The sequence below is a fragment of the Salvia splendens genome, chromosome 18 (genome assembly GCF_004379255.2).
Source record: "Salvia splendens isolate huo1 chromosome 18, SspV2, whole genome shotgun sequence".
NCBI lineage: Eukaryota > Viridiplantae > Streptophyta > Magnoliopsida > Lamiales > Lamiaceae > Salvia > Salvia splendens.
The window spans coordinates 23,200,413-23,202,664 of record NC_056049.1 but is presented as its reverse complement, the minus strand read 5'-3'; the positions used below and the strand labels follow the sequence as shown (position 1 = coordinate 23,202,664).

Sequence of the window (2,252 nt, the reverse complement as noted above, 5' to 3'; positions counted from 1 at the left end):
TTATGGCGATAGGCCAAAAGCTGTACTGCTCTATTATCTACAATAATAATATATTCATATTCAAAATCATCTTTTTTTAATACTCTCTCCTGTCTTATGTTATTTACCATATATTCTTGTCACAAACTACTTACACGGTATTTAAATAATATATTAAGTTAAGTTAAGAGCTCCTTGTTAAGTGATTTCTCGTTACACTATAGATTCTAATTTAATTACATAAAAAATTAATTCTAAATTTACGGCCTAAAAATAAAAAAATGTATAGAACAGAGGGAATACTATATTTTTCATACATATATATATATATAGTCCCATTATATTATATATATATATATATATATATATATATATATATATATATATATATATATATTCCCTCCCAAAAAAAAAAGAACTTAAAAATAACACAAACAGACAGAGAAGAAGGAAACTAGTAGTATAATAGCATTAGGCATTGACCAACTCCAGCGTGAAATTGAAATGGAGAGAGAGGGAAAGGGGGGGATAAATCAATAATACAAACAGTGAATCAATGCTGCAGTCACAGAAATTCAGTAAGAAAAAATCAATAGAGAATCCAGTGCTCTCCATCTAGCTTGACTTGAAAGCCATGAAGCCTGGCAAAAATATGCACCGCCTTCCTGACTCCATCCCAAGCATAGTCATGCCCAAACAGCACTCCGCCGGGCCTCAGCACCTTAAATGCGTGGTTAATATCCACCCACGCCGAGTGGAAATCATGCGCTGCATCCACCTCCACCAGATCCCCGTACACCCCCCAATCACACAGCCCCCCCAGCGCCGTCCCCGCCGAGAACGGCATCATGATTATATTCTCCGTCGCGTTCGCCCTCGCCACATTCTGCATAAATTGATACAGTAATAGAGAATCTCCGTTCACCATCTTCAAGCTCTTCTTCTCCTCGTCGTAATACCCCGGCCACCCCCTGAAATCGTCGATGCACACGATCTGCGTCTCCAGCCCTAACTTTTTCGCAATCGACGCCATGTGAGTAGCGGAGGCGCCGAGGAAGGTGCCGACCTCGACGATCGTGCGGGGGCGGACTTGCTCGATCAAATGCTCGAAGACCGGCATCTGAGATCCCCAGCCTTTGGTCCATTCCTTTAGCAGGAGGGGGCGGGCGTGGAGAGGGGGGAAGGATTGCCAGGGGGAGGTGTTGTTGAAGACGCGGGAGAGGATGGTGCGGCGGACGTCGGAGGGGGGGAGGGGCTCGGCGCAGGGGGCGGGGAAGGAGTTGTGCTCGAGGACGTCGCTGGCGGTGCTGGAGAGGAGGGGGTGGGAGTGGGAGAGGTAGCCGAGGGCGAAGGCGAGGACGAGGAGGAGGATGACGTATGCCCTGGGTTTGGATGCGGTGGTTTCGAGGCGTTTCTGGTAGGGGTTCTTCCGCCGCGGGTGGTGGTGGTGGAGGCTGCCGCCTTGCGTCGGCGGGGGTAATTGCTGCTCGCGATCTTCCAAATTCATTCCGGTTAATCTTGATTGTGAGAGAGGGGAACAGAGATCTGAAATGTAGAAGCAGGGGAGCGAGGAGAGTGGAGAGACGGTTGAATTGAATCCATTTTCTTTCTTTTTTTTTATTTTATTTTTATAGAGAGAGATGTGTCTGTTGACTTGGTCTTACTTTATTACCACTTCCTACATCGTCCCCATTCTATTTCTGTTTCATTCTTTTTCATTAATCACTTATTACTGTGTAATGGAATGTAAGTTATTTTTTTTAAGTGTATAGTATTAATTGTATAATAAAAGTAATACTTTATGCGTCGCTGAAAATTTGTCACGTTTCATTTTCAGTAAGAGAGAGAATAACGTAGATGAGAGTCTTCTCTACATTATTATCTCTTTTATTTTACTCTATCTCCTCTCTGACTATTTATTATCATTTTTTTCGAAACGTATGCAGAAAGAAATATGACAAATTTTTAGGGACGGAGGGAGTAAATAACAAATGAGACATTTACTGGTAGATGGACGAAACTGGAAAAAAAAAGTAATTATTGGTGGATGGAGTGAGTAATTATTATTGTTAATTAATTAATAGTAGTATTATTGCTATTACAAAGTTAATCAAAGTCATGTTTGAGGAGTTAAAGTGAAGCGAGATAAATGTTGAAAAATGTAAACACTATAGAATAGATAATTGAAAATAGAATTCAATGTGTATTATTTAGTGGAATATGAATTAACTAATTAATATGATATGAATAAGGACAAAGGACGTGATACGATA

At 41.1% G+C, this 2,252-nt stretch overlaps 1 protein-coding gene across 1 annotated transcript; it reads right to left on the bottom strand.

The window, feature by feature from the left end:
• Positions 1–424: 424 nt before the first annotated feature.
• LOC121776202 lies at positions 425–1,767 on the bottom strand. The gene has a single exon (XM_042173361.1). It carries the CDS (start codon positions 1,484–1,486, stop codon positions 569–571), a length of 918 nt encoding a protein of 305 aa, XP_042029295.1. The 5' UTR covers positions 1,487–1,767; the 3' UTR covers positions 425–568.
• Between the last annotated feature and the right edge of the window lie 485 nt (positions 1,768–2,252).

Coding starts and splice junctions, on each gene's coding strand:
- LOC121776202 (XM_042173361.1), bottom strand. CDS start 1,486: ATGAATTTGGAAGATCGCGAGCAGCAATTACCCCCGCCGACGCAAGGC.